Source organism: Alternaria viburni (assembly GCF_023758015.1).
Source record: "Alternaria viburni strain BMP 2772 chromosome Unknown scaffold_12, whole genome shotgun sequence".
In the NCBI taxonomy this organism is placed as follows: Eukaryota; Fungi; Ascomycota; class Dothideomycetes; order Pleosporales; family Pleosporaceae; genus Alternaria; species Alternaria viburni.
In genome coordinates, this window is record NW_026055781.1 from 124,668 (window position 1) to 152,605 (window position 27,938).

At 54.9% G+C, this 27,938-nt stretch overlaps 10 protein-coding genes across 10 annotated transcripts; 5 read left to right on the forward strand and 5 right to left on the reverse strand.

Moving 5' to 3' along the window:
• Nucleotides 1-1,805: 1,805 nt before the first annotated feature.
• Nucleotides 1,806-3,146, forward strand: CEL6C (1,4-beta-D-glucan cellobiohydrolase cel6c; the record flags this gene model as incomplete). The annotated part of the gene is made up of 4 exons (XM_049354941.1): nt 1,806-2,074; nt 2,123-2,295; nt 2,345-2,572; nt 2,629-3,146. The coding sequence occupies 4 exons, from the start codon at nt 1,806-1,808 to the stop codon at nt 3,144-3,146; spliced, it is 1,188 nt and encodes a 395-aa protein (XP_049210337.1).
• A 3,775-nt stretch (nt 3,147-6,921) lies between these two features.
• Nucleotides 6,922-9,285, forward strand: J4E79_006067 (uncharacterized protein; the record flags this gene model as incomplete). The annotated part of the gene is made up of 5 exons (XM_049354942.1): nt 6,922-6,964; nt 7,027-7,056; nt 7,113-7,262; nt 7,494-8,150; nt 8,201-9,285. 5 exons carry the CDS (start codon nt 6,922-6,924, stop codon nt 9,283-9,285), a joined length of 1,965 nt encoding a protein of 654 aa, XP_049210338.1.
• A 446-nt stretch (nt 9,286-9,731) lies between these two features.
• J4E79_006068 (uncharacterized protein) lies at nt 9,732-11,975 on the reverse strand (the record flags this gene model as incomplete). The annotated part of the gene is made up of 7 exons (XM_049354943.1): nt 9,732-9,756; nt 9,818-9,893; nt 9,947-10,550; nt 10,601-11,169; nt 11,223-11,536; nt 11,620-11,701; nt 11,843-11,975. 7 exons carry the CDS (start codon nt 11,973-11,975, stop codon nt 9,732-9,734), a joined length of 1,803 nt encoding a protein of 600 aa, XP_049210339.1.
• Nucleotides 11,976-13,889: 1,914 nt separating this feature from the next.
• Nucleotides 13,890-16,177, forward strand: J4E79_006069 (uncharacterized protein; the record flags this gene model as incomplete). Its single annotated transcript, XM_049354944.1, has 3 exons — nt 13,890-14,045; nt 14,102-15,090; nt 15,157-16,177. The coding sequence occupies 3 exons, from the start codon at nt 13,890-13,892 to the stop codon at nt 16,175-16,177; spliced, it is 2,166 nt and encodes a 721-aa protein (XP_049210340.1).
• A 427-nt stretch (nt 16,178-16,604) lies between these two features.
• Nucleotides 16,605-17,459, reverse strand: J4E79_006070 (uncharacterized protein; the record flags this gene model as incomplete). Its single annotated transcript, XM_049354945.1, has 2 exons — nt 16,605-17,248; nt 17,312-17,459. The coding sequence occupies 2 exons, from the start codon at nt 17,457-17,459 to the stop codon at nt 16,605-16,607; spliced, it is 792 nt and encodes a 263-aa protein (XP_049210341.1).
• A 580-nt stretch (nt 17,460-18,039) lies between these two features.
• On the reverse strand, nt 18,040-19,460 carry J4E79_006071 (uncharacterized protein; the record flags this gene model as incomplete). The annotated part of the gene is made up of 3 exons (XM_049354946.1): nt 18,040-19,181; nt 19,232-19,342; nt 19,439-19,460. The coding sequence occupies 3 exons, from the start codon at nt 19,458-19,460 to the stop codon at nt 18,040-18,042; spliced, it is 1,275 nt and encodes a 424-aa protein (XP_049210342.1).
• A 989-nt stretch (nt 19,461-20,449) lies between these two features.
• Nucleotides 20,450-22,087, reverse strand: J4E79_006072 (uncharacterized protein; the record flags this gene model as incomplete). Its single annotated transcript, XM_049354947.1, has 1 exon — nt 20,450-22,087. The coding sequence occupies one exon, from the start codon at nt 22,085-22,087 to the stop codon at nt 20,450-20,452; it is 1,638 nt and encodes a 545-aa protein (XP_049210343.1).
• Nucleotides 22,088-22,849: 762 nt separating this feature from the next.
• ROC1A (RING-box protein 1A) lies at nt 22,850-23,299 on the forward strand (the record flags this gene model as incomplete). Its single annotated transcript, XM_049354948.1, has 3 exons — nt 22,850-22,948; nt 23,004-23,153; nt 23,201-23,299. The coding sequence occupies 3 exons, from the start codon at nt 22,850-22,852 to the stop codon at nt 23,297-23,299; spliced, it is 348 nt and encodes a 115-aa protein (XP_049210344.1).
• A 209-nt stretch (nt 23,300-23,508) lies between these two features.
• On the reverse strand, nt 23,509-23,918 carry J4E79_006074 (uncharacterized protein; the record flags this gene model as incomplete). The annotated part of the gene is made up of 3 exons (XM_049354949.1): nt 23,509-23,706; nt 23,755-23,814; nt 23,868-23,918. The coding sequence occupies 3 exons, from the start codon at nt 23,916-23,918 to the stop codon at nt 23,509-23,511; spliced, it is 309 nt and encodes a 102-aa protein (XP_049210345.1).
• Nucleotides 23,919-25,035: 1,117 nt separating this feature from the next.
• On the forward strand, nt 25,036-27,000 carry J4E79_006075 (uncharacterized protein; the record flags this gene model as incomplete). The annotated part of the gene is made up of 1 exon (XM_049354950.1): nt 25,036-27,000. The coding sequence occupies one exon, from the start codon at nt 25,036-25,038 to the stop codon at nt 26,998-27,000; it is 1,965 nt and encodes a 654-aa protein (XP_049210346.1).
• Between the last annotated feature and the right edge of the window lie 938 nt (nt 27,001-27,938).

Sequence of the window (27,938 nt, forward strand, 5' to 3'; positions counted from 1 at the left end):
ACTATCCTCTCGAGAATCGCGGACGTTCACACAAGCTCAGAAATTCTCCTCAAGCGCAAGGCTTGCGAGGCAATGGCGTGAAGCTTAGGTACATTAGATGGCCCCCATATTGGGATTATGCTAGAAGGGGAATAGGCTCGTCATTAGCGTGGGCGAGCTTCAATTACCCGACCACTCTGGCATCTGCGAACGCGAAGCTCGTCACTTACATCAACCACTCACAGCATCCTTCCGAGCGTCGCTGTCATCACTATGTATCAGTTTCAGACTCTCCGTTACCTTCACTCTCTCACAACGCGGTCCGAACCACACAGCTAGCTGCAGCAGCGCAGGTCGTGCGCCGATACGCATGCCGTGCACTCACAAGACCAGACAGAAGTAGTCTTCCGCCTTCCACTCGTATAGCACGAGTAACGACATCAAACCTGCTGTAATGTTATTAGTAGCACCAGTCCCCACTCGTATCATGCCATCGTGTACCAGAAGTCGTCCAGTACAGCAAAGAAGAGTATATCCAAAACTATTTAACACGAAGACGGTCGATTGCAATAACATCGCGCACCTTCAGGCAGCTGCTACGTATTGCGCTGTCCGTTCGTGTTCTCATGTGCTCATTTTAGGCAGACGCATATACCCGGGAGTTCCCCCAACCCTCATCTTCCAGAAGCCTACCGCAAGCGCTCGTCCTGCCTCACACGACCTCCAGACCAGCATCGCAAGTCGGTAGCGAGGCTTGGCTGTATTATCGACCTGGTCTCTCGTTCGCCGTAACCTCCCATGTGGAGTGCATCAGGATAAATGCAAAATTAAAGAGCCTCCAAGATCGACCTTCATCAATTTCGACTGTCATGTGTACATTCGAGCCTTTCGAGAAGCTTTCTAGCCAAAGATTTCCGGGCTGCCTTCGTGTACCTGCTTACGTTTTACATCGGGCCGAGCCCAATCAACCCCCAATACAGCATTATCGGGGGAGAGGGCTCGCGTCATTTTACTGCAGACTTGTTGATCACTGGTGCATTGCCAAAGAGTTTATGGGCACTGTGGATGCTGCGAGGAGTTCATCTGCAACAACAGTCGGAAGACGGTTCTCCATGACCAGTGTCATATGACCCGATGAGCTGTCCCACAATACTAAACTCTTTCATATCTCGATGGGAAGCTTACGGGCTACGTAGATGATGTCGCAAACTGCCAATCATCGTCATCACGAGTGAGGCTGAGGACTAAGATCGCGGGGTAGGAGACCCGAACAATAAGCACCCCCGCAACCCCAATACGTCTCATGTAAACATTCATTTATCTACCCTGTAGGCAGGGTCCAAGCGGCTGGAGACCTACCAAGACGACTTTGAGCAACGAAAAGATAATATGACATTCGGAGGTTTGGAAGATACCCAAAGAGAGCATCCCACTGCATAATCCTAATGGCAGTCTCATGAGGCGTTAATGTCTTTCCACAAAAGAATGCTTCATCCAAAGCTGATAGCTAGTAAAACAACGCCACCTCAAGAAACCCGGCTTTTGCCTCCCACTCAGCTGGTGCTATGTCAGTGGACCCCTACTATACTACCATGCCGCCATTGATAAATCTTCATCTAAGCCTCATATCTCAAGCGCTGATCGCACAGACCCAATCCAGAAGCTAACGTCCGCAGTCTCCGGGCCTGTTTCCTGATGAGACGGTACCTCAGTGCTGAGTTGGCGCCATACTAGCAGCATACGATCCAACGCCGATATAAGAGGCTCCCACTACCCTCAAGGCTTCCAGCACCAACGCAACCAAACAACTACATTCAGACGTCAACATGAAGGGTCTTTTCTCTTTCGCCGTGGCCTCGGCCATCACTGGCGCTTTCGCACTCCCATCTCCCGTAGAGAACGGCCCCATCACTGCTCGCCAGGCTGCAGCATGTGCCACTCCCGTCACTCTGTCTGGCAACCCTTTTGCGTCCCGATCCATCTACGCCAACAAGTTCTACTCATCCGAGGTCGTTTCTGCAGCTGCTCAGATGACCGACACTGCTATGGCGGCTAAGGCTCTCAAGGTTGCTGACGTTGGAACTTTCTTGTGGATGTGGGTTAATCTGCTCGTTCTTACAAGTCTCGACTGACAGATAGATAGCGACACCCGTGAGAAGATCGCCGTCGTCGAGGATGGTATCAAAGACGTCCCCTGCAACCAGATTGCCGCACTAGTTATCTACGATCTGCCCGGTCGTGACTGTGCCGCCAAGGCCTCCAACGGTGAGCTTGCTGTTGGCGAGCTCAGCGTCTACAAGTCCGAGTACATTGACCGTAAGCGTTTTATCTCTGTTGATCACAGCCTTTACTAACGATACGCAAGCCATCGTTGCCATCTTCAAAAAGTACCCCAACACCGCCATCGCCCTCGTCATCGAACCCGATTCGCTCCCCAACTTGGTCACCAACTCCGACCTCCAGACCTGCAAGGACTCCGCCTCTGGCTACCGCGACGGTGTCGCATACGCTCTGAAGCAGCTGAACCTCCCCAACATCGCCATGTACATCGATGCCGGTCACGGAGGCTGGCTCGGCTGGAACGACAACCTAAGTAAGCACCCTCCCACCCCCTCAATCCCATCCCCATCACTAACAACCCCTTTCCAGAGCCCGGAGCCAAAGAACTAGCCACCGTCTACAAGGCCGCAGGCAGCCCCAAGCAAGTCCGCGGTGTAGCCACCAACGTCGCCGGCTGGAACGCCTGGGACCTCTCTCCAGGAGAGTTCTCCGGCTCCTCGGACGCGCAGTACAACAAAGCGCAAAACGAGAAGAAGTACATTGAGCTCTTCTCGCCCGAGCTCAAGTCCGCAGGCATGCCCGGCCAAGCCATTGTCGACACGGGCCGCAACGGCGTTACTGGCCTGCGCGAGGAGTGGGGCAACTGGTGCAACGTCAACGGTGCTGGATTCGGTGTTCGTCCTACGAGCAACACGGGCTCTTCGCTTGTTGACTCGTTCGTCTGGGTTAAGCCTGGTGGTGAGAGCGATGGTACGAGCGATAGCTCGGCGACTAGGTACGATTCTTTCTGCGGAAAGCCCGATGCGTACCAGCCCAGTCCCGAGGCCGGTCAGTGGAACCAGGCGTACTTTGAGATGCTGGTTAAGAACGCTAAGCCTGCTTTGTAAGGAGCTGGCTTGAAATCACGTCTCATTAGAGGAGGGCATGAGGTAGTGCGAGGACGGGGAGTGGTGCTACCTTGTATATAGATTGAGCGGTTGGTGGGGAAGAATTCGACAGGTGGAAGTTGCGGTTCGAAAACTTCGCTTCAACTGTTTATACATCAGCGTAGTTACGGACAAAGAAATAGAACTCTCGTTTGATCAATATCCCCACTGGCGTCTTTGAGTATTGAGAGGAAAAGTAGTAGAGCACAGAGTTGCATTGATGTTGTCCAGGGCGAGCCGTCAACGTTGTTCATTCAACCGCCATGACTACGCGCGATTTTAACTAGTAAGATGTAAATTTACCCAAAAGAGTGCGCCTAAGGAATTTTCCCCCTTGCCAACCCATGTATACTTTCCGAAACTCCGCGTGCGCGCTCACAGATAAAGGTATGCTCGCTCGCTCGCTCAAACCCCATTAAACGCCATGACTTCGCCGCGTGATGCATCGCAGCCCAGACAGTACTCTGTAACGCTAGAGTCAAGCCGTGAGGCTTTCCGTATAGTGTAGCGCATATCGAATCGTTCAAATCATTCATCTCCAATCCTCTCTTCGTTTCTATCGTCTTGTGAACTTGATGTACCCTCAATGGAAGAATGCTGTCGGCTAAGGGATCGCTCCAAATCACGTCTTAGGCGCGTGATAGACTGTTCATCGGAGTCGTTCTAAGACATCCGCCTTCTTCTGAAAGGCTCTTCCTCTTCCTCTTCCTCCTTCTCTTCGTTGACTTGCAGCGTTAACCACGCAGCCACCAGAGCGCAGATACCGCCAAAGCGCAGCACCCAGGCTACACTCGTGTCACCTGAAGTACCCCTAGGCTTTTGTAGGAGCTTGAACATGATGGCACTGACAAGTGTTGCGATGACCTGCGGCGCTGCAATGGCGACGTTGTGGATACCCAACACAACACCAGCAGAATCGGCGCCAGAGCCGTCATCCTCTCCCTCGGCGATGAGCTGAGATTCGCGGTCGCGAGGCTTGATGATACCGCGACGGATGGCATCTCTCTTGGAGATCTCAGAGGAGATGATGGCGAACGGGGCCCAGTTGGTCACACACCAAGGAATACCGATGGCGCCGACAAGAACTGTAGCTCCCAACGTACTACGAACAAAGAAGGTGAGGACCATGAGGACGGCAAAGAGAATGTGTGAGATGAACCAGGATCGACGGAGAGTGAGCGATTTGACTTGCAACGTTTCCAACGATTTGGCGATCTTCTCCATGGTTGTGTTTGGGTTTTCCCTGCGTGCCGGACCTAGAGCAAAGTAGCCAGAGCCACCCATGGAATGTGGGGTTGTCGGTGTCATAGGCGTTGCCGGGGTTATTGGACGGTCGGGTTCTGGGGCTTGGAACGTCGGAGGAATGACGAACGGCAGGATGACAGAGGAGAAGAAGGTGGTGATGGCGAACACCAAAAGCGCTCTGGTGCCAATCCTGGTACCGCTCTCCAAGATCTCGTCAATCTTGCCATCTGGCAGGTGGGGGTTCTCCTCAAAGTAGGGGTCGGCATAGATTTCGCCAACATAGGTAGTGATGTAGAAGAGAAATGGGAACCATCCAATCCAAGCAAAGAACTGCACCATGCAGACCTTCTTGATCTGGGGCGGGAGTTTCTTGACTGAGCGCGCGAGGCCCCTGAAGAAGGCCATGACACCCTCCTGCTGCTCGGCAGGTGCAGTGTCAAATTGGGGATCGCGTTCCGAGCAGGTCGAGCAACTGATGCCAACAGTGATGGCCATGACAAACGAGGCGATAGCACAGAGAACCTTGAACTGTGTGCCACCGAGCCATGGAAGGTAATCTGGCAGGTTGATATAACCAGCTAGGTAACCCAAGATGTTGCCAATACCAGCCGAGCGCATCAGCCATGCATTGGCAGACTCCTGTTGATGGGTAGGGGCCACGTCGACAATGTATGCTCGCACACCGGCTTGGATGACGTTGATAGCGAAATCGAGCACATAGACGAACAAAACGGCGAAGAGCATGATGCACGTCTTGACCCCAGACGACTCTGGGTCGGCGCCGAAGAGGCCTAGGAAACCTCCGATGATTTCCCTTGCCCAAGCGAGGACCATGAGTGACACGATGGTCGCAGCAGCACCGCCGATAATGAAGGGTCTCCGCTTTCCCCAGCGCAGACGGCAGTTGTCACTCTTGAGACCGACATAGGGCTGGACAAGTACTCCGGAGAGAGGGCCGGCAATCCACACGAGAGCAAGCATCGACTTGCTCAGACCGAGCGATAGTAAGTATGGCTGCGTACAGTTAGCATAGCTCGCGGTCAAGGTGGGCTGCGGTGGTCCGACGGGTCGTGCATGCATGGCTCACACGACCTCAGTGCCGGATCTACATGCAGGGTCCATGTCGTCCTCATGGAGATTTGCAGCCAGAAAAAGCACTTACCGATCCGTTGGAAGTCTCTACGGACCATCCTATCTGCAGGCCGAGGCCTCCAAACGTGAGCAAGAACAAGAACCAACTGCTCTTTGTCTCCTCGACCTGTGATTCGCCCATCCAGTCATCGTCGTCGTCGTCGGGCGACAAGCTCTCCTTAAGGAGCGGGTCGTTTTCGGAGGACATTCTTTGGGGAATGATGGTGGGCGAGTTCTCGTGGATGAATTCGACGTGGGTGTGACCTTCAGTGTCTGGTCGTCCACCCATGAGCGAGTCGCGGCCAAAGGAAACGAGTTTGGGGCGTGGCTTGGGGCGGGCGGAAGTGTCGATTCTGGAGGGAGGAGAGGCACGAGGTGAAGACGAGCGCGAGTCGCCGCCGTTGGGCCGTGAGGACGACATGATGGGGCAGGTGGCAGTCGCAACCTGATGTGGAGAGAGTGCGTGGAGTGGCCTGCGCGGGCGACGTGGTCAGCCCTGGTGGCTTACGGCTCGCTGTCAGGGTCGGCGAGATTGTGATTGGCAGCAGCGCGGTGGGTAAGTACGAGGACGCGAGGATGCGCGGTGGAGAGATGTGGTGAGAGGCAGACTATCAACAAAAGGCGAGTGGCGCGGTGGGACTCAAGCCATGCTCCAAAGCGTATCGAGCGTGAAAGAGGCGCTAGTGGGACCGCTGGGGCTGCGGCGGCGATCGATCTCGAATCTCGACCAAAGTTCACAATCGGCGCTGCTCAAAGAGACGGCGGAGGGGCGGGCAGCAGGCAGGTCTATAACGGGCGGGGAGTCACGATCAGGTTGGAGGCGGTGTAGGTCATGTGGGTGCCAGCCGTGTGCGGTCGGCTTGGTGAAGGGTCTAGCAGGTCTTGCAGGTGATTCTGGGTAGATGTCATGCAGGCGTACTAGCCAGTGTGCGTGCCATGACGTCGCCCCATGAGCGGTTCTGAGACCCTCGTCGATGGCGCTAGGCCCAACCAAGGCTGGTGCTCGCTGGAACGGCAGCCGAGACATGGAGACACCTGGACGCTGTGCGAAGGCAGCGACGCGTCTGCAAGAGCCTCACCAGTCGCCATATCGCCAGCCTCGCATCGCATCGCTATTCTACGCTGCCAGACCTGCCTCCAGCGCGCCTCGCCCTGCCCGGACACGCCCGACACCGCTCCGCCCTCGACTCCTTGCGCAACGTTGCCCCAGGCCCCGTCCCATCCAGGCAGCCCCAGGACCAGCATCCAACGCCCAGCAGCCACCTGCAACTTCGACATACACGCCCGCAACCCCCGCGCAATCCTCCTGCGACACCCTACACACTTCCGCTGTTGATGACCGCCCGGCCTTGAGTCCACCATGGCGTCAGTAATGGGCTGGTGGGCAGTCGGCCAGCTACTCAGTATGCGCCCTCGACGCTTCTAGTCCGACACGCCTGGCATACATACTGACTGTTGACGGCAGAGCGCGATGCATCCGACGCAGACCCGGACGGTCAGTTCCCCGCTCCACACACACACGGCGATCCCATCTCTAATGCGCGCCAACAGACGAGCCAGAGGCGGGCCAGAAGGAGATATTCACATCGTGGGCCCTGTCCATCCTGATTATGCTCCTCATAATAGCTCTCTTCACGAGCTACATACTGCACACGCGGAAGATCCAGGCCGTCCATGAGACAGTCCTGTCCATTTTTGCTGGTACGTCGTTCCCACACCACCCTCCGCGGCTGCTTGGGCCCTTCCGCACGCTTGGCGTCCGTTGAGACAAGCTCGGCGTAGTGTGCATGGGCAAGGCCACAGATTCCGATCACTTGCAGCCCGAAGCCCATCACCCGACTAATTGTGGGGTAACCTGCAATATCCACCTGCGATGTCGCCTAGTCCATCTCGTAATCCAATCGCGCTATGATGCTCGCTAACGCCCTTCAGGCATGGTCGTTGGCCTGCTGCTGCGCCTGACAGCAGTCGCTTCCGTGCGAGATGTCGTCAGTTTCGACTACCAGATGTTCTTCAACTTGCTCCTGCCTCCCATCATCCTCTCGGCTGGCTACGAACTCCACCAAGGCAATTTCTTCCGACACATTGGAACCATTCTCACCTTTGCCTTTGCCGGCTCGTTCATATCCGCCCTAGTCCTTGGCATCATCCTGTTCCTGTGGACCAGGATACCTCTCGATGGCTTCAAGATCAACTTCGTCGAGGCCATGTCTGTTGGCGCTACCCTCTCGGCCACCGATCCCGTTACCATTCTTGCCATCTTCGATACGTACAAAGTAGAGCCCAAGCTATACACCATCATCTTTGGCGAGTCCATTCTTAACGATGCTATCGCTATCGTCGTCTTCGAGACTGCACAGAAGTACAAGGACGGTGCAGAGTCTCTGGGCTTCATGAGCCTCTTTGAGGCCGTAGGCATTTTCCTCGGCGTCTTCTTCGGAAGTCTGTTCATAGGTGTCATGGTCGGCATTGGCGTGTCTCTGATGCTCAAGTTCACCTATGTTAGGCGCTTCCCCAAGACTGAGAGTTGTCTCATCATACTCACCGCATACTTGACATACTTTCTGTCCAATGCCATCCACATGTCTGGTAAGTCTTCACCAGCTTCCCTCTCCGGCCGTCTGCTAATCAGCCTGCAGGTATCGTCTCTTTGCTGTTTTGTGGTATCTGCATGAAGCATTACGCTTACCACAACATGTCCAGACGGACCCAGTTAACCACCAAGTTTGTCTTCCAGGTCACCTCCCAGATTTCGGAGAACTTCATCTTCATCTACCTAGGCTTGTCCCTCTTCACTGATGACAAGCTCGATTACAAGCCCCTCTTCATCTTGATTACCGTATTCGGCATTTGCGCCGCTCGCTGGTGCGCAGTGTTTCCTCTTTCAAGGCTCATCAACTCTGTCACAAGATATCGCCAGCGCCGCCGCGGCGACGAAGTTGCGGAAGAGATTCCGTATCCCCACCAGGTCATGATCTACTGGGCAGGTCTGCGTGGTGCTGTAGGTGTTGCGCTTGCCGCAGGTCTCACAGGTAACAACGGCGACACACTGCGAGCCACAGTTCTTGTTGTAGTCGTTCTGACTGTCATCATCTTCGGCGGTACCACTGCACGCATGCTAGAAATTTTGGGTATTCGCACTGGCGTAGTCGAAGAGATTGACAGCGATGATGAGTTCGACATTGAGGTCGTTAATGGCGGCACCTACACACGCAAACAGGGTCAGGCTTATGGCAACACCCCACGTCCCGGGCAAAATGGCTTCTCACTCAACAATGTCAACGGACCCGACGCTACCTACTCTAGCGGATCAGTTAGTCGAAGTAGTCCACCCACACGACCAAACGGCGCTATGCGACGCAACTCGAGCCATCCACGTGCTAGAGACGGCGCAGACCAAAGTCTCCTCAGCCCAGCTGATAGCGGCTCTGCTGATGAAGATGACATCGACCTTGACCTTCCTCCCAGCGCACGCCGCTCGCCGAACCGCGGCCCGTCGCCATTAATGGGCGACCCATCCCCGTACCCGACATCAGGCATAAGGCCGGTCGGCTCTGCGGCCGAGGGCTCGAGTAGGGTTGCGACTGCCACAGGTGCAGTGAAGCAGCTCTTCAACGAGATCAGCCACGATCCTGCAAACGCCTTCAAGCAGATCGATGACGGCTTCCTTAAACCACATCTGCTCCTAGACCAGGGCAAAGGTCCAGGGCCTGGTAATGTTTGATTGTATGAGTAGACGGATGGGAAACAAGCATTCGTGGCGTTTGAGTCATCTTTGGGATTAGGAGCTAGCGACTTTGATCGCCTGGCGCATAGCGTAGCATGACTTGTTGAGTCATGATGGAGCGCTGTCACCGCTACTTTGGTTCTCAGAGTTGAACCGTATTTCATGTAGACTGAAATTATAACACACATCACGGTGCATGGAGAGAGCGAGTTCGAAATCGAATACCAACGATATTCACTATAGTAAAGGAAGATTGGGAATCAAAAATACCTCATAACGTCCTGATTTCTCCAAACCGAACACGAGAATAATAAAACAACACAATTGTCTCCAGAGCCCTTTGCCGATTTTACCCACCACCCACTTGCCTTCTCTATGGATCAATAATGAGATCAAGTGAATGGCGTTATGTATTTATCCTTGATCAAGAGACCACGACCTTCCTAAGGTCCAGGATACCTGTCAAACCTAATGCAAGTCAGCATTTTGAGCTTTTGGATAGGGAAATGTGGCTGGATAAGTGACTTACCTCCAGATACGCGCACGCATATCGCCACTACCGGTAGCGAAGACGCCTCCTGTGGGGCTGGGAGCTACGGAAATAACTGGAAAAGGAAACGTTAGTAACACGAAAGACGTGAAGATGGATCAAGCTTACCGGAGTTCTTGTGTCCCTGCAACATGAGCTGCGCGACACCAGTGTGAGGGTCCCAGAACTGGACACCGCGGTCCTTGGAACCACTCAGTACCCAGTCACCGTGTGGGGTAAGGGCAACGCTGAGCACAAAGTCCTTGTGGCCTTCGAAAGTGCGGATGCACTTGCCGGTTGGTTGGTGGCCGCCTGGGACGAAGCGGTTGTTGGTGGATAGCTCCCACATCTTGATCGTCTTGTCGAGACTGCCACTGACGAGCCTGTTGCCCGAAGGAGCAAAAGCCACACTGTAGACACTATCTTTGTGACCGTGCTCGCCTTCGAGGCGGACGACAAGCTGGCCGGTCTGAATATCCCACACGCGGACGCTCTTGTCGAGGGATCCGGCGGCAACGTAGAGGTTGTCTGGGGAGATGGCCACGGTGGTGACACCATCCTCGATGGAGAAGTTGGACACCTGCATGTTGGACTCGAGGTCCCAGAGACGGACACTGCGATCGCCACTACCGGATGCAATGATCTTGCCGTTCCTGGCAAAGTCCAGGGAGTAAATGTCCTGCTCGTGTCCAGTAAACTGGTGCTTGATGGTGCGGGTAGCAATGTCCCAGACCTGGCTCAATGTTAGTCATGATTGATAGAGCGAGTCAGGATCAAACTTACCCTGATGACCTTGTCCTCAGCACCGGTTGCAAGGTACTGGCCGCTGGGACTGAAGCAGACGCTTCGGATGTACAAATCGCCGTCCTCGGGTAGGCTTCCATCCTGAAGATGCGCGACGGGGTTTCCAGTCTCGACATCGAAAATCTGGGCTGAACGGTTGCAACCTGTGGCAACCCACCTTCCGTCCAAGCTGAAGCGTACGCAGCAGACCACACTTTGATGGGGTAGGTTGTGGATCAAGTCAACATCAAGCACACGTCTTGAACGAGGGTTGAAGACAGCGAACCAATCGCTGCCCTCCTTCTTCAGGTTCTCTGGCAACTGCTCAATGTCTAGATCAGCCAAGACGTTGCTCTGGCTGAGAGGGATGTGGTTGGGCGCCATCAACGCACTCGGCTGCTGATGGTGGGGAGGAGGAGTCGGTCGCGGGACTTGAGGCGATCCGGGGTAGGGTGCAGGGTTGTTCTGCTGAGGAGTGGCGGGATTGGGTGGGCCGTTGGGGGGACCGCGGGCAGGACCTGGACGCTTAGCACCAGGTGAGGCAGTGGGCTGTGGAGGCTGACCATAACCTGCGATGTGTTAGCCAAGACGAGGGCGGAAGCATGGAGTCTTTGACGCTTACCATTGACAGATGGACCCTGCTGGTAGCCACCAAAGTGCTGTGGCGGACCAGGAGCAGGGTTCAGTCCTGGGGGGCCTTGGGGTCCTCCCAGCTGTGGCGGCATGCCATGGCCCTGGGGCGGCTCCTGTGGAGGAGGCGCCAATCCCGGACCACCTTGGGCAGCACTGCCTGCCATTATGCCGCCGAACAGGTTACTAGGCCCGTGGCCGATTTGAGGCGGCTGAGGCTGCGAGGGGCCGTGGTGCTGCGAGTTCTGGCTGGGGCCGCCGCGAGCCTCGAGTTCGCGCTCCAGCTGGGCGATGCGCTCCTCGTATCTAGCACGGGGGTCAGCATCCAAAGCGCAGCCTGAGGGAGGCTGGGGGCCGTGGTGTGTGGGCGACGTGCGGGAGGTGCTTACTTTGCTTTCATCTGGTTGTGTGACTGCTCGAGCGAGTAGACCTTGCCGCGGATCAACTCAATCTCTTGGATGTGACGCGTGACTGCAAAGACTGGTTAGCAGCTGTGAGCTCCATGCGACAAAAGACAGTCGAGGCGATGCGCAGAAAGTTTGCTCGCCCGGTCCTTGGATACCGCACGGCAACTGCTTCCCTGCGCGGCTGGATAGCATGTGCAAGACTCACTTTGGCCTTCGGCATCGACACTGCGCTGGGATTCGGCTTCGAACTCGGTCTTGATGTTGTCGAGCAGCTCGTTGAGGCGCTGGGCTGGGCCCGTCTGGGGAGGCATGACCGCCCGGGGAGGGTAGTGGTTCATGCTGGCGGCGGGGTCGCGCGTCCGGGAGAGGGTGCGAAGATGGGCTGGCCGTCTGCTTCGCGTTGTGCGCTATTGAGACGCGAGCAACAGGGCGCGGTATGCGACGACGTCGGGTGGGAGCCTGGCGGTCGCAAGGCTGTGGGCGCACAGCTGGCACGAGCTATCTGGGCTGGTACACGTCTACGGGGCCGGCCCTCTGGTGGGCGCGACGGGTGTCGGATGGATAAACGGTGGATGGGGGCAGATAGGGATGCAAACGGGTGAGATGGTGTCGTGGCTGTGAGATCGCTGAGGTTTGAGCGCAAGATGGGTGGGTCGCCGTGGTTGGTGCTTTTGCTTGGCTTGCACGGAGGAAGAGGCGTTTCAAATCCGGCAGGCGGGAAACATGGCCATCTGGAGCGCTTGCGCCGACATGGCACCAGTTCCGCTACGACTCTCTGTGCCCAAGACGTCGACCTCGGCATGTGCATCCACGATATTCTCTTTTCCACCCCCAAACTTGCATGTCTCCGCTCAAGACTCTCGACAGCATCCCTTCTCCCATCCGCGTCGCTCGCTCCGCTCCACCCCATCCAGCCGGACCCTTGTGCTTGCTCGCGCTAGTGCTGCCGTTCCCGCCGCGCTACACTGCATTGAGCCAAGCTGCATATCGCACGTGTTTGTCCTCTTTCGGCCGCGATCGCTTTTCTTTCCCACCTTACATCAGCACTCACATTCGTACACTCAGGCGGCCTTGTCCACACAATGACTTGCCACCCCCACGATGCTTTCTTCTTTGTTCAGCGATAGCGGGACTATCAGGCCTAGTCCACCTAGCGGCTGCGCTTGAGTAATTGAACTACACGGAAAAAGTGTTGCATGCGCATACGGGCTAGTGATCGTGGCATGAGCATCACGATGTGTTCTAGCCAGTTGTGCATCTATTTCATTGCAAGTGTCCTCGGAAGATCGACTCTGCATACATCGTTCGGTGTTTCTGTGGCTTCCAGAGTCATGCAACTTGTTAGAGCCCGAGACTAGTTTTCGTCTTCAATGTTGCATTCCTCCTTCTGCCCGCAGCACCACTTGTTCACACTGAACAACGTCGTCCCCCATTTCTGGCTTACGAGCAGCGCTGGTTTCACATATAATCACGATGGTTACACGACTACACGACGCGTTTGGCGGCTGAATTATACCCATGGCACGGGGCCACTCGACCACCCCCGCGCTGCCGGTGGTACCATGTCTGATTCGCCCCAGACAGCCACAGAAAACTCGTTCATGTCAAACGACGCACTCATCCACTGCATCGAGAACAACACGGCAGATCCAGCATCACGGTCCTCCTCGTCGTTGTGGCCATTGTGTCATGGCTACCCGACGAAACCGTAGCTGCTAGCCCTTCCATTCGTAGTTACGACGCGTGGGAAGTCCCTAGCGCTGTCGCGTAAGCCATCTCGTGCGGAATGCTCACCTCACCAGATCTCGTCCCGCAACCAGGACTATCGTCGTATCACGCCATTCTCCCGTGTATTTCCCTTTGCCTGCTGGCTGCCACGCCTAACACGCCTTGTGATCTTCAGCCTTCCTAGTCACCGCTTCCAACAGCCAACGCCATGCGTTCCTTCAATGCGCGCCTGTCACTCACTGGCCGCCATCAATCGCCACTTATACCCGGTGTGATGTTCATGATGCGCTTAGCATGCACGCAATCGCCATGAATGCTTCAATGGCTGTGGCAATCACCGCCTACTGCATTGTGAAGCCCCCATGCTCGCCATATAAGCTGCCTACCTGCTTCTTTCCAATACAGATCGACATTCCTCCTCCTCATACATTACTATTGATTTCTATTTGCTATCAATTAACTAATCACTACCTCAACTATCATCTACCGTTCTGTTCAGACGCCCCCCGACATTAGTGTTCATCATGTCGCTACAGGGTGATGAGATTGCCGAGCAGCGGCCCACTTACCGACGTCTAGCGACTGCCGAGCGACGTCAGATCAGCATCAGGGCGTTCAAGTCCTCGGATTCACTCTACAAACTCAAGGAACAGAAGGGTACACTTGAGGCTGCTGTCGAGGTCAGTACTACGATTCTTCAATTGCAAACCTTTTGATTAACATGTGGACATGGCAGCCCCTTTACGCAGGCTTTGCTGTCGCTCAGTCTGACGATGGCGACTTTCGCTACTGCATTGCGTTGCATGATGGAACTTACACCATTAACTGCGAGAGCAAATCTCTGGAGCTGTCCGGAGACGCAGGCGGAGGCAACTCATCGAACGAATCATCGCGAGTTGGATCAGGGGTCTCCACACCCATGTCTGTAGGTGATGTTTCCGAAGCTCTATCAAAAGCCTTCATCGGATTTCTCAACGACTACCGAGAGGAGAACCTTTCCAAGCCCATGGGTGCTACTCTGACCACGCAACTGGCTACCTTGAGTCCACACCTGGCCGTACGCCTATGGACTGAACTAGATATCATACCATTCATCTTTCCGGCCGACGCCAAAGAGAAGGAAGAGCCATCGATACCCCTAGATCAAGAAGCCGAACGCATGGCGAGAAAGACAGTGAAGCAATTCAACGTCAAGGGTGAGTTACCCGTTCAGATGGGTCATCGTCGTCAGGTGTTGGTTGATCTCGACAACCACGTGCACATCGCCGAGCGCGAAAGCTACGATTCTACTGTCAGGATGGACACTACAGGAGCTGCAACTATGCATTACGCCAATTCGCTCAAGAAGAGAAGGACCAAGATTGCCTTCTTCAACAGCACAGCACAAGGCGGAGGTGTCGCTCTCATGAGGCACGCTCTGATGAGATATCTGGCTCTTCTCGGTGTCGACTGCAAATGGTACGTTCCATACGGAAAGACCGATATCTTCAGGATCACCAAAGACAACCATAATATTCTTCAGGGTGTCGCCACAGCGGGTGAGCGTTTGACCGAGGAAAAAATGGCCGATCTTGATAACTGGGTCATCGAAGAGGCTGACAAGTGTCGTTGGGTAGAGCACGGCGGCCCGCTCTCATCTCGCGAGAAGGGTGGTGCCGATGTGATTATTGTCGATGATCCTCAGATGCCGAGCCTTGTTAAGATTGCGAAGGAGCGAGACTCCAGGTATGTACTCCCGGTTTGCTTGCGAACCTTTCCAGAATGCTTCTTTATGCTAACTCTATCCTCTAGTCGCCCAGTAATTTTCCGCAGCCACATCCAGGTCCGAGCTGACCTAGCTGACGAAGCAGGTACCGCTACCTCCGAGGTATGGAACTGGATCTGGAACCACGTCAAAGACTGTGATGTTTTCGTCAGCCATCCCGTGCGAGCATTCGTGCCCGAGGTTGTAACCCCAGAGAAAGTGGGCTACCTGCCTGCCACTACTGACTGGCTAGATGGCCTGAACAAGCACATGCACCCCTGGGACGAGCAGTATTACATCCACGAGCTCAAGGTTCAGTGCTTTTCAGCTGGTATGCGTCAGCTCGCTCACCCGGATCGCAAATACATCGTTCAAATCGCTCGCTTCGACCCAGCGAAGGGTATCCCAGACGTACTCGCATCATACGCACTCTTACGCAAGGTATACATGAAAGACACACCCCTTGTAGACATCCCCCAGCTCGTCATAGCTGGTCATGGTGCCGTCGACGATCCAGATGCCACACGGATCTTCAAAGAAACCGAGACTGCTCTCAACGGGGAGTTCAACGAGTTCAAGGACGACGTCATCATCATGCGTATCGGACCGTCCGACCAGATGCTCAACGCACTCATGTCCTGCGCTCATGTCGCCCTCCAGCTCTCCACCCGCGAAGGCTTCGAAGTCAAGGTCAGCGAAGCGCTCCACAAGGGCACACCTATCATCGCCACTCTCGCTGGTGGTATCCCTCTGCAGGTCCAGGATGGAAAGTCCGGCTTCCTGGTTAAGCCTGGTGACCACGATGCTGTTGCGAAGCACTTGTACGATCTCTTCACTGATTCGGAACTTCATTCGACTATGTCGGAGTATGCGAGCAAGCACGTTAGCGACGAGGTCAGTACCGTGGGTAATGCGCTCGCGTGGCTGTATCTGGCCGATGAGTTATCTAAGGGGGAGCATGTTGCACCTGACGGCCGATGGATCAACGATATGGCGAGGGAGAAAGCGGGTATTCCGTATCAGAAGGATGAAGATATTCTGGTCCGCAACGTGAACTTGACGAACTGAGTGTGGTTGTCTTGGAGATGCACTATAGATGGGCGATGGGCATGAGAGACATATTATTCCATGCCCTCGTCAGGAGCTATGGGAATCAGTCCAAATTTACGGTTGACAGTGTCAGATTAATTTCATAAGTAAACAAGCACTGCCCAGAGCGACAGGTAGTCATGTGATCTTTGGTCGGAGTAAGACATCCCCTTCAGTATTGCTTTCATCTGTGAAATCCCAAACCACATTGCATAATATCTGTGTGCTAACTTTTGAAGTGACCTCTGCTTTCTCAACTTGACTTTCCAATCTTTCATATGCTTGCTTTTGTTCTCTCTCGTCGGATCCTGAATCCGATATCTCCTCCGTGCAAAGGTCTTAGACCTGCATCCATGACCAGCTTTTCTATCATCTCCCTCGATTCCTGACCCTTGTACGCACCGAATCAGAGTTTCTTCAACATCTGTACGTGCTCTTCCCATTCGCCCTTAGACACATCGTGGACCACGTAACTCTTGTAACCCGGTAGCTGTCCTGCAACGATCCTCCAGTTGTCTAACCGGAAACCTTTCTTCGGTTGTGGGCTGATTATAGCCTCGATGCGAAGACTGACACCAGAACGTTTGGTCACCCACCGATTCCCCCTACTAGGATCAATGCCGAAGTCCTGGCAGAGACCCTCAAAGAAATCACAGGTGCGAGCTCGGCTCCACCCCATTCTGCGATAATCCAGTTCGGAAGTCGCAATGGTGACTTCGACCTCAGCAGAAGCAGTATCGGCTGGGCGTAAACGAGCGATTCCTGCAAGGTAAGAGCTGCAAGTGTAGACGAATTGCCACATGGCGTCGGAAGCTCTGGCGCCATCGAGCGCTTCTTCAGGTGAAGTGATGAGGCAGGTGTGTAAGTCGAGCTGAATCCAATTGGCAGCTGTCCAGTCCATGCCAAAACGTACTGGCTCCTTCACCATTTTCTGAAGTTTCTGAGCAATGATAGGTGCAGCTTCTTGATGGACCAGGCGGCAGGATGCCAGGATTGACATTGGCAGAACGCGTCGGTACATGACGAGTTTGCCATTGCCTTGCGAAGAGCCTGCAAAGGAAAGGTATGTAGTCAGTAAATGTCCCACGTGCACTTTGTACATCCAGAACTTACCGTCGTCTTGTTTGATGTGGACGCTGGGGGGCTTGTGTCTTGTCGTGGGTTTGTACTTTTCTTTCCTTGTCGCTACGTCGATGGCTTCGTAGACCATGCAGCGCAGCTCAGCCGGGAGGTCGAGGAAGCGGAATGGTCGAGAGGACATGGTGACCGTACGCGAAACACTGCAGTGTCGGAGTTGTTGAGAGTGAAGGTAAGTGGAAGACGAGGTGTATGAGTGAGGTCAAATTGACGTTGGAAGAAGGGGGGTGCGAGAGAGAGAGAGAGTAGGTTGCGATGAAGATCTAAGTGTCGGAGCCACTAACGCGGACGGTGAGTGACGTGTGGGGATGGGCCTCACGGTGAGAAACGATAACGGAAGGTGCGCCACGTGCTGGAAGCTCAATTTAGAGTCGCGGATGCACGTCAACCTAGGGAAAAACTAAACAGGTCTACAGCCTACACTTTTATTGTTACAGCCTACATTAACATGTAAACACGCAAAGCAGGTAACCTAATGTTGACGTAGGCTCTAGGCCTGTTCAGTTTTTCCCTTGTATAAGGTGGATGCATGGTTCAAAGTGAGGGTGTCAGTGCTGGGCATCAATATTACCTGCCTAATAACTAGCCAATGCATGCATCCAAGATGCAACACAATTACCCGTCTTTCCCTCAGCGCAAAGCAAAAGCTACAAACTTTTCATATCGAAACAACGACATGCATCCCACTGACATCCACGCAGAACCTAGATATCAGCAACAAAATGAAATCCGCCCCACCTATCGCGAAACAGCATACCACCAGGCCTCCCATCCCTACCCTGACTAATCCGCTTCTCCAGAGTCCAATCACCCTCTTTACTAGGATCCCACAGCTCAATAGGACCAACCTCTCTATCCTCAGCATCAACACCATCAACCGCATAGCTACGCTGTTGCTGGTACCGAACATACTCGCTAAAGCGACTTAAGACCAGATCGCCACTGCTGTCACGAACAGGGAGGGCCTGGTTGGGATCGGGTGTGAAGCGCGCTGCGAGAGGAGACTCAATGGAGCAAGTACGCGGAGTGCCGTGACCAGAGGGGAAACCGAGACGCGCTTCGATGGAACTCGCCTGGCTGCGGGGTGTCGAGGCTGTCGCTGTACTGGTGCTACCGCGGTTGCTGGAGGGAAGGACCATACGTGTACCGCTTTCGCGCATGAAGGCTAGAGTCTCCTCATCGAGACTGTCAGGACGGGGAGGGCGCGGAGGTGGTGGGCCGGGACGCTTTTTGAAGGGGACCGTGACGTGGTCTTCTGGGATGGGTGGACTGCAGAGTTGTGCCATGAGCTGAGGGCGGGATATGGAGACGCTGCGGTTTTGAGTCTTGACGAGAGATGCGCGCGATCCGCGTGCTGTTGAAAGTGATGTGAGGCCAGGAAGGCGTGCTTTGGGGAGAGGAACGCTAGTAGGTATCTGTGGAACAGGCGGAGGCGTTGGTGACTGCGTGGAGTCGTTGTTCTTGCTGCCGCCGAAGAGACGAGAGCCTGTAATACGAGTCAACATTGAGTCGATGTATGCATGGAAAGCAGAAAACATGCCTTTTTCTCTAAGCAATGCGAAGTTGGGCCGCGACTTTGATCTGAGCGGCTCTCCACCGCGAGCGTGTTTGTGCTCTGGAGTGGCGGAGAGGCTGCGCGAAGCTGGCGGAAGTGCCGGTGAGCTTGTTTGATACTCTTCCTCTTCCAAGTCCTCGTATTCGGGTAGGTTCTCGAAGCTATCGCCGTGCTGTCCTGGGGTGACACGCGTAGCGACTGGGGAGAGTGGCGTGAACGAGTTGGGAGCGGAAGGCAGAGTAGGCAGTGGCTTGTTTAGCTTGTCGTTCTTGCGTCCAAAGAATCGCGATGCTGCACATGTTTTTAGTGTGTCTCCGCCTACATGCGGGACAGTGACTTACGCTTTTTCCGCATATCCACGTCCTGAATCCCGGCGTCAAAGTCGATGTCCGAACTGTCGGCGATAGCGGTCTTCTCATCACGACTTGGGCTATCTCTGAAGAAGTGCGACGCTATCTATATGTTAACGCTAGAGCTTTTGCGGTTGTGGAGCGAGAGTGAATCCATCCCGGGCTCAACGCTGCCTATGGGAGAGAATAAGAGCCTACCTTTGCTCCGAAGACTCTTCATCCTGACCAGTTGCGGCAGTTGACAGTTGCGACAATTCGATTTTGTGTTAGTACGTAAGGTCGGGCGAGTGTTGCAAAGGTCGCGTGATTGCCTGCAAAGAAGAATCAAAGCGATCGAGCGGGGGTGTAATTGGTGGTGCGTAAACAGGCGCGAGAAGGCAACTGGAAAATGAACCTGCGCCCACTGGAGGTGCTCACTCAGGGTAGATCGCGACAAGTGCCAAGCAGCACTGGCACGTGCCGCTAGTGACATGGGATGGTGAAAGTGAGAGTTCACTCCCGTGATGAGTCGAAGGCAGGGAGGACCCTCGCTCGCCCAACAGTTAGTATGCCACCCCATGCTCTTGTCTGGGCTATATACTTCTCTTGCAGACAGAACAGATGACGTGGAAATCAAAGTCAAACGAAGAAACAATATAGGGAAGCAGCTCACCATCACGAAGCCGTGCCGAACGGAAACCTTGTTTGGACATGAAAACTTCGTGCCTCCCGAGGGAGACACCGAAGCCGAGCATCATGCCCTTATATTTTTTTCTTGATTTTTACTTGTGGTTTGTGGTGATGTAGTGATAGTCGAGTTGAGTCGTGCCTGGATCCAGATCATGGACAGCAGAGAATTGTCGGAGGAAGCTCACTTCTCATAGCCAGTCGAGACATTCCCTAAAGTGCCTATACACCAGAACATGAAACATGGTGCAAGAAAACGCCTGATTTCCAGCTCTTCAAATCCCATGTCCATGCATCCATTCATGAACAGTGACAAAAGAAACGCTTGCGCTGGACCAAAGAACCTGAGACGACATGCCCGTCAATGCTCACTGCTTCCACAAAAAGGATGGCCACCAGCCATTGATAACGCCATAAACTCCAGATGAAATGACAATACAATCATGAACCATAAACATGGAACAAATAGAAAATCCATATAAACAAGCGAATGTAGTGAGCCCAAACCATGCCCAAACATGGCAGGACTCGTAGAAACAACGACTACCTGACGCTGGACTCGCCAGCCGGGCTGAGATTGAGCAAGCGTTTGAGATCCTGCTCCAGAGACAACGTATTGGAAGGAGTGGCGGTTTTCATGGGCGAGGCACCAGCAGTGGCAGCGGGGGCTGAGGTCTTGCGTTGTTTAGCAGCGACTGATGAAGGTACAAAGGACATCATGCTGGTGGGGGCCTTTGGGGCAGATGCTGGAGGAGCATTAGCCGCCGTATTTCCAGTCCCACCCATGTTGCCTCGTTTCTGGTAAGTGTCGGGGCGAGGCTGTTGTGGCTGCCGGCCAGGCGTCTTCCTGCGGTTGTTTGGACTTTGTTGATAGGATTGCACATTGGGTGCTGATGGACGGGGCCCGTTGGCAAAGCCTCCGTTACCGTTGCCTGGCTGATCTCGGGAAAAGGCGTTGGGGTCCATCATCTGAGTGGGAGGAACAGAAGGAAAGCTCTGGAAGTTACCCGGTCCGACCATAGGAGACTCAGCCGAGATCTCGGTACGAAGACCAGAGTTGCGTTTCTTTGCAGAATCGCCCTTTGCAGCTTTGAACAAGGGAGAAAGATTACGGTTGCCATAGAAAAATTCAGAGTCTTGGTTCGGCGGTGGTGCCTGCGGTGTGGTGGGTCCAGAAGGGTTCTGGGGAGGGCGACCGTCGTGGAAAGGTGATGGTGTCTGACCTATCATGAATCCTTGTGGACCCTGCGCATCCGGTCGAGGCGGTGTTGCCGAAGGCTTCTTCTGTGACATTGAGAGACGATTCAGTAGGTCGTTCATAACATCGTTGCCGTTACCCTGCTGTTGCATATCCTTGAGCTGTGGAATCTTGGTGGGATCTGTAACGGAGCGATGCGAGGCGGGCGAGGCTACTGGTGGAGGAGACATGTGTGCGTGCTTGCTTTCCCCGTCAAGCTCTATGGGAAAGACGCCATTCATCGAGTGTGACGAATCATGCTTCAAGTGCTGTGGCCTGGAAGTGTCCATTGGGTTGAAAGGTCCGTGGGAGGCTGGGCGTCCATGGTTGCCCTTGGCTCTCTCAGCTGCATCCGCCTTGAAAAGCAGGTCCAATGGAGATTGTTCATTACGAGGAGGAACGGCCACCGGGGCGCGGGAAGGAGAAGCAGAAGGACTTGGAGAAGCAGAATCGGAACTATCTTCGGGCGGAGGTGTTGGTGGACCAGCACGTGTCTTGGCCGGCACAGAACGAGAAAGAAACTTGGGTATAGGCAGAGCAGAAGGAGCCGGAGAAGCATGGAAGGTCGGGCCGGCATAGGCGGCCTGGATCTTAGCCGGGGTAGCAGACGGATTGATCGGAACAGGCTCTGATTCAGGAGGAGAGAAGACGCGGTCGATGGAGGGATGGGACTGGTTGGGCTTCCTCATGTTGCGCGGTCCAGAGGGCATGTGCGCGTCCTCACCTGAGTGGGACGCGCCTTCCGCGCGGGCGAGCTCAGCAGGCATCTTACTCGGGGACGCTCCTGCCGCATTGTGTTGGTTCTGGCTGTAGCCATTGTGTGCGCGGTTGCCTCGCGGTTTGCGTTGCGACTGCCGGCCGGCGTTGGCATGCGCTGCCTGAGCTGGGCTCTGCGGCTTGCCCCGGGGAGCGCGTGGAGAGGCAGTCGTCTGTACTGTCGACATGTGAAGCGTTGTCTGTGGAGTTGTTGTATTGTGATGGGGGGTGGGTTATCTGGTAGGGCGCAGGCGGACGCTCTTGGTTCGTGATGAGGTAGTGGGTTGGATGCGCGATGACGCGGTCTGTGTCTTTGTCTGATAAGGTGGGAATGTGCAAGGGTTAGATGTTGAAGTGATCATATCCAGATTCGCGGGGTATAGATAGGCACGCGCCGTTGGGTGAGATAGGGCGAAGAGTGAGGGTGTTGTGAGCAGAGTCGGTCGCATCGACGGTGAACGGCGCGGAGGTGGCTGTGATCCAACGAGGCTGATCTCGGCAAGGCGCACTGACGGTTGCGGCGGCGTAGGGCTGAGAGGTCGGGTTGGGTATGATGGAAGCGGGAGGCTGTCGGGCGCCCGTCTTTGAATCGCGAGGAGCGGTGGCATTATGGCGTTTGCTCGTCCGGAGGGTATTTGGACGCTTAGCGAAAGAATGTGCATTCCCTTTCACCTGGCACCTCGTCCCAAGGTTGGTACACAGGGCCTGGCCTTGGCATTCGGGAGCTCGTAGCTGGAGCCTGACGCCTGCACACTGCGCCTTCACCTACAAACACACTGGCAGCGCTGCAGCAAAACTTCGCCACCGCCATATAATCCCGCGAGCTGCACGTTGTTCCCTTTCAACTGCAACCGCCCGTACACCGCCTACCACCGCGCTGCGTCAACCCCAGCAGCTTCCACTCCAACCAACTCCCCGCGCACCCCACCACCCCGATACATCACATAATCATGGCGGATGTCGACATGGCAGACGCGCCCCCGGCGAAGACCAAGACCGGCAAGGCCAGTGCTGCAGAGGGCGACAAGAAACGTTTCGAGGTCAAGAAGGTCGGCATCACACGACAGAGGACAGGACATAGAGATTGAAGCTAACATGACGCAGTGGAACGCGGTTGCTCTCTGGGCTTGGGATATCGTCGTCGACAACTGCGCCATTTGCCGTAACCACATCATGGACCTCTGCATCGAGTGCCAGGCCAACCAAGCCTCCGCCACCAGCGAAGAATGCACAGTCGCCTGGGGCATCTGCAACGTACGCTCTCTCATGACACTACACTGACCCGCACTAACATATGACAGCACGCCTTCCACTTCCACTGCATTTCACGATGGCTCAAGACCAGACAAGTCTGCCCGTTAGACAACCGAGACTGGGAGTTCCAAAAGTACGGCCGATAGACGCTCGCAAAGCCGTGTAGAGATTGGTTTCAGCAGGGACAAACATGGGTCTTGGTTTCATTCGGACGTCCGGCGTTAGTAGGGCCTTCACAAAAGGGCTATGAGAGCATGGAGAAGTAGCAGCGTAGGCGGTCATCATCGTCGAATCAGATTCCATTACGATCGTGAAGTGTCCTGACCATGCGACTCCCTTCCGTGTCCCAGCGCGACTATCCGACTTTCTGCCCGTCTACGTCGATGTTGTACTGTGATGTCGCGTTGTGCGGCGGGAGCCAGTCCTCGGGGTTCTTGTTGTAGAAAGGCCACGGGGGTACGACGACGAGGAATGTGAGCGCGGAGCCGGCGAGGCCAATGTAGAGTGCCATTCGGATGTCTTGTTGCAGGAAGCCAACGATGAATGCGATGATCTGTATTGTCAGCTTGTTGAAGTGTATCAGGGGGTGAGGGACACATACACCAGCCGCACCAAGCAGGACAGTGCTCAGCATCTCTGCAAGCCGCTGACCCTCAAAGTCCTGGTCGTGTTAGCACATGCATCCAGTCAGGTAGCGGCGTCGCTGTCGCATACAATCTGGCCCTCGACCGCGTCGCGCACCTGCTCCAGAAGCTGGTCGGCCATGGTGATGGGGTATGCTGGATGGCCGAGTCGTGATCGTTGTATTTGAAGGCTAGGTTGGTGAAGATCGGGAACGGATGTCACTTGGAACTCTACTGAACGTCTAACGGGCCTAACTGTCTCGGAGAGGTGGCATTACCATGAGCCGGGACATGTAGAAGGCAGGGGTCCGCAGCCGCACTAGCCTTCACTAACGGCGCCTCTTGATTTACGCCCAACATTGACGCAACAACAGCATTTGGTACCTGGTTCGCCATCCAGGTGCGACAAGAACCTTGGTCAGTTAGGCCGCGGAATGTGCGGCACCACTTTCACTCGCTCTCTCCACAGCGGCCGAGTTCTGGATCAGTCACATGCATGACCGTTTGTCGTTCTCTGAGCGCGTCTGCCCAATCAAAGCGGGCCAGTAGGTTCCGTCGCTGCACAAGCTTTTTCCTTGACCCATCGCTCAATCGCCGTATTTGAGTCCCGCACCGTCCCTTCAACAACACTCCCACCGTCCCCTGGACTCCCACCCACCGCACTTCCCATCGACTTTCAACCGCCTCACGATACCAACTGCCAGCAGTCGCGATCGCGCACCCTCCACCTCTCCGGCTCTTATCTCCGTGGACCGCCATCCACCACCGCGACTGATCGCTCAAGGGGTCTTTGTTTTTGCAACCGTCCCCTTACACCGCACCTTCTGACGCTACGGCGTCCATATACATACAAACCACCAAGTTGGCGGGACTCTACCTCGACAAGCTTTCCTTCATCCGCCCCTTGCTCGGCACAAAGGCCTGGGTATACGGAGGCGACCACAAGCCGCCATAACTCGCCCTAACAGCAAACACATTCATTCGCTACTGCATCACCGTCTCTACATTTCTTCCTATTCCCACAGGGTGTGGAAGTCTGGCTACTGGACTCTGTCTCCCATCGGCTTAGTGTAGGGGACCACCCTACGCGAAGCCATCGTCAAGTTGAGCGCGCCCTAGAGGTGAGCGCTCACAAGCGACTCGCCCGCTTCTGTGGTTCTTGCGCTGCAAGAAGTCGCTGAATCCACCAACAACCTGGCTTAACCAAAGCATACGACATCTGATTCGGAGTCCTACTCATCGCCGCCTGAGTCGCCAATATGACTGACACTCCGAGATCTGAGAACCAGACGAGGTTCAGCACCCCGGTGTCTGACCTCGACGACCACCGCCACCAGCCCGTATCGCTCCCACGAGCAGATGCCACCTCACCCCCTAGGTCGCGCCGACCAACTTTCGCAAGCGTCCAGGGCCAAGACCGACCCAACATACTCCTCCAAGTCAATGAGGCCCTCGAGGCAGACATCACTCGGCGCGATTTCGAAAGCGCCGTCGTAGACGATGACCAACATTTGGCTCCCGATGCCTACATCCGCCGCGGTTCTCTGGCGCACAGCCCACAGGCCCGTCGAGAGACATTCAGGCGCCCGCGCGACCCGGCAGTCGAGCGCCTGACTAGGAGCAGGGCTTCGTCGACCACTTCGCGCTCCGTCTCTCCTCCCAACTCTGTCGACGCATTCGCCGGCCCTAGGCGCCGCGACCGTGCCAACACCCTCCAGAGCCATGCTGGTTCCGAGCTCGAGCTGGGGTTGAACAGGACGCTTTCTCGCGGCACTGCACGCCGTCCGACAATCAGCGACGAGCGTCCTGATGAGCTGCACAACGTTGAAGTTGCATCTGCACACAGCTCAGCCGAGGAGGATGTGTGCTTCCCTGTGGCCGAGGATACTGGCAAGACTACTAGGTTCGACTACGAAGAGCTGGAGGAGTTTGTCGCAGAGGCTCAAGAGAAGACGCCCATCGGCCAGCCTCTGCGACACAAGGCGAGCACCGCTTCCAACCTTTCCACAAAGCCCAAGGTCTTCTCCGATCTCCGCCCCAAGTCTAGCCAGTCAGGAACACCCAAGACAGACAGCGACGCTTTGAGCCTTAAGAATGCGGACCCTGCGATCCAAGAAAAGCTCGCCGAGGAAGGTCTGTCACACGTGTTCGCGGAGAAGCCGGCGCCAGAAGTGAAGCTCAACCGCTGGACGTTCTTCTCGTCTGAATTGGACGACACGATCCATGCTGCCGAACTGGGCGGCCTGCTTATGCCCGGCGAACGCTTCCGCGATCTGTTTGACACCCCATCAGACGGCGGCGTCTGGTGGCTCGACATGGTCAACCCTACAGAAGAGGAAGTCTTCGCCATCTCCAAGGCTTTCGGCGTGCACCCTCTTACCCGTGAGGATATCTGCGTCCAGGAGCCGCGCGAAAAGGTGGAGCTGTTCCATCAATATTACTTCGTTTCTTTCCGTTCCTTCTTCCAAGCCGACAAGGAATCGGAGGAATACTTGGAGCCTGTCAACTTCTATGCTGTCGTATTCAAGGAGGGCATCCTAACTTTCACTTTCTGCGAGAGCCCACACACGTTTTCTGTGCGCAAGCGTATCAGCCGTCTTCGCGACTACATCAACCTCAACGCTGACTGGATCTGCTACGCCCTCATTGACGACATTGTGGACAGTTTTGCACCTGTCATTCGGGGCATCGAAGATGAGGCAGATGCGATTGAGGATCAGGTCTTCACTGCGCGCATTGAAGATTCTCGCGCCATTCTTCGATCGATCGGCGACTGCCGCAAGCGCGTCATGCAGCTTCTGCGTCTCTTGGGCGGCAAGGCAGATGTCATCAAGGGATTCGCCAAGCGTTGCAACGAGTCGTACAGTGTTGCTCCTCGGGGTGACGTGGGCATGTACCTCAGCGATATCCAGGATCACGTCGTCACTATGATGTCCAACTTGGCTCATTTCGAAAAGATGCTCAGCCGCGCACACTCCAACTACCTTGCGCAAATCTCGGTTGATCAAGTCATTCAAGGCAACGACAGCAACGCTACGCTTCAGAAGGTTACGGTCATCGCTACGATTCTCGTTCCGCTCAACTTGATTTGTGGTCTGTTTGGTATGAACGTGAAGGTTCCTGGTCAGGATGGCAGCCTCGGATGGTTCTTTGGCATTATTGGTGTTATTGTCCTTTTCGTTGCTGTCTGCTTGGGGGTTGCTAAGAGGATGCGTTACATTTGATTGAATCTGTCGGTTGGTAATTCCCTGTTTTGTCAGTTGGACACTTTCTGTCTTTGATTCTCCTATGTTCAGTATCGTGGTTTTTCATTCAGTACATGTATTAACGCCAGCGCTGGTGTACCGGAGGTTGTCATAATTCGGGGTCACGTCATACACGATCATGTCGGCATTAGATATACTCTAGATTAGAAAAGTATTGTTCTCGTCGCAAAGCTCTTTGCTGCCAGCACATCGCCTGAGTATGGAATTGGATACATATGTGATGATCTCACAGATCGACAACTACGTGTGGCTTTCAGTAGAAGGTAGTAAGAAGCAAACCACACAAGCCGAAAAAGAAGGCGCGCATACCCTGTACAATGAGCCATGAAGCTAGGGATTGGCGTACGCGAATAGACAAAGCAAAAGAATGCTTTACAGTATTGTTTCAGGTGTCGATAGTGCCCATGATGACATCACATGAAACGGCATGCATTGGTAGCGCGTGCTTATACCACCTTGCTCATACGCTCACATGACATCCAGAGACGCGATGATAGATGGAAGCGTAGATAAGCCGCAACTCTGTGCTATCACGCGAGCGGCCAACCTTGGGACGCATCCAAGGTGACATTCCGTACCGTTCCTATTCGTTCCGAGGTCGGAAGGAACACTGCCAAACCCAGAATGCGCGGCATACAAGGCGCCGAACAGCAACTGTGCCGATGATGAAAGAAACGTGGTGACGGTGAGCCCCTGCAGTCATGAGGACCAAGTAAGGAAGGTTCCACTCGTTGTCCGCGAGTTCGGAAGCGGTGACTTAGGCTCCTGCCGAGGGGCGGACTAAGTGATCCTTGTTTCGGCGAGGCATTCGATCATGCAGCGCCTCAGCCGACCGACTCCCTTAAGTACAAACTCTCGCCCTTCCGCCGCTCTCTCACTCCTTGCACACACCACCA